The sequence below is a fragment of the Paramormyrops kingsleyae genome, chromosome 1 (genome assembly GCF_048594095.1).
Source record: "Paramormyrops kingsleyae isolate MSU_618 chromosome 1, PKINGS_0.4, whole genome shotgun sequence".
NCBI lineage: Eukaryota > Metazoa > Chordata > Actinopteri > Osteoglossiformes > Mormyridae > Paramormyrops > Paramormyrops kingsleyae.
In genome coordinates, this window is record NC_132797.1 from 44,695,401 (window position 1) to 44,696,811 (window position 1,411).

At 46.8% G+C, this 1,411-nt stretch overlaps 1 protein-coding gene across 1 annotated transcript; it reads right to left on the reverse strand.

Annotated features, from left to right (window-relative positions):
• Positions 1 to 284: 284 nt before the first annotated feature.
• LOC140590549 (protein sprouty homolog 2-like) lies at positions 285 to 1,175 on the reverse strand. The gene has a single exon (XM_072711850.1). The coding sequence runs from the start codon at positions 1,173 to 1,175 to the stop codon at positions 285 to 287; it is 891 nt and encodes a 296-aa protein (XP_072567951.1).
• Positions 1,176 to 1,411: the final 236 nt, after the last annotated feature.

Consider the following 1,411-nt stretch of genomic DNA (forward strand, 5'->3'; position numbering starts at 1 on the left):
TCAAAGTGTGGTATAGTCAGTGTCAAATATACACATACTCTCTCTCTCTCTCTCTCTCTATATATATATATATATATATAGAGAGAGAGAGAGAGAGAGAAAGAAAGTGTATTGTATGACTGGCAATGTGTATATGGATGTGTTTATTGTGTATATATTGTATTATTGTGTTGCTTAGAATTAAATCACACAAGAATTAACGTTCAGTATTCTGGATAATCTGAATCAAAATAAGGCAAATGAAATATCACTAGGAACCCAAAGTGACATCCTTTATGAGGCATCTACGCTGGCTTCCAAGCGGTATTGCAGTGGACAACATTGCTGTTCTTGCACCTGCAGCCGGGACGTCGTGCACAGTCATAGCAAGCCTGGAAGACCTTTAGGCACCCTTTGAGCGGGAAGTAGCAGAACAGGCAGGGCAGAAAGAGGGACACCATGCCCATGATGCACCAGCGCACACAGCATCGCGACTGGCTGCAGGAGCAGGGGTCGTCGGCGCACTCGTCCTCGTCGTCAGGGGAGCAGTGGTAAAACAGGCCCTTTATGCAGCAGAGGCATGTGCCATACTCCACCAGGTTCTCCATTGAGAAGATGCAGCGACGGCTGCACACCCAGCAGGAAGGCAACATCTGCCGTCGGGTGCATTCATCACACTTGCACTTTCCACAGTCTGAGCAGCGAGAGGAGTGTGCACGGGGCACTTTTGTAGCTGCTGTTTTTGGAGCCTCTGGCTTGAGTTCCTCCAACTCAGCATGTCCCACGACTATCTGGACTGTGCTGGAAGTTTCCAAAAGGCTCTGTTCCAGGGAAGTGCTGTATCGGTCATTCCCTGCACTAGTCCAGAATCTAGTGCTTGTCACGAGAGCAGGCTGTGTCGGATTCACCTGTGGAGTGTGTGCAAGTTGGTGAGTATTACAGTATTGCTCCTGATCATCCATCTGGCAGATTTCCAGTTCGCTGTTTTGCTGGGAAATCTCCAATGTCTTATGCCCGGGTCCCTCAGTGTACATGTTTCTTCCCCGGGAGACACCGATCTGATCCAGGCATGGCACTTGAAGCTGCCAGCTTGAGGCTTCAGCAGGATCCAGTTCCTCGGCCCACTGCCTCCCACCATCACACTGAGCATGTAGCAAGCCTGGAGACCCATCACCATCTTGAGTTCTTGTTAACATATTTGCTGTGAAATTCAACCTACTCTGCAGGCATTGAACACATCTGAAGTCCGGCAGACAGACAGCAGCAATGTTACATTATCTGAAAAGCTGTGGATAACTATTGCTTTCTTGAATTTGCATAGATTTGCATAATATGCTCAAATAAAAAAAGTGAACAGTTTGATTGGCTTGAACAGGCTTACAAGTTCAGTTTTGGTGTTTTACATTTTGCTCTTTTTAATATTGACCTAAAT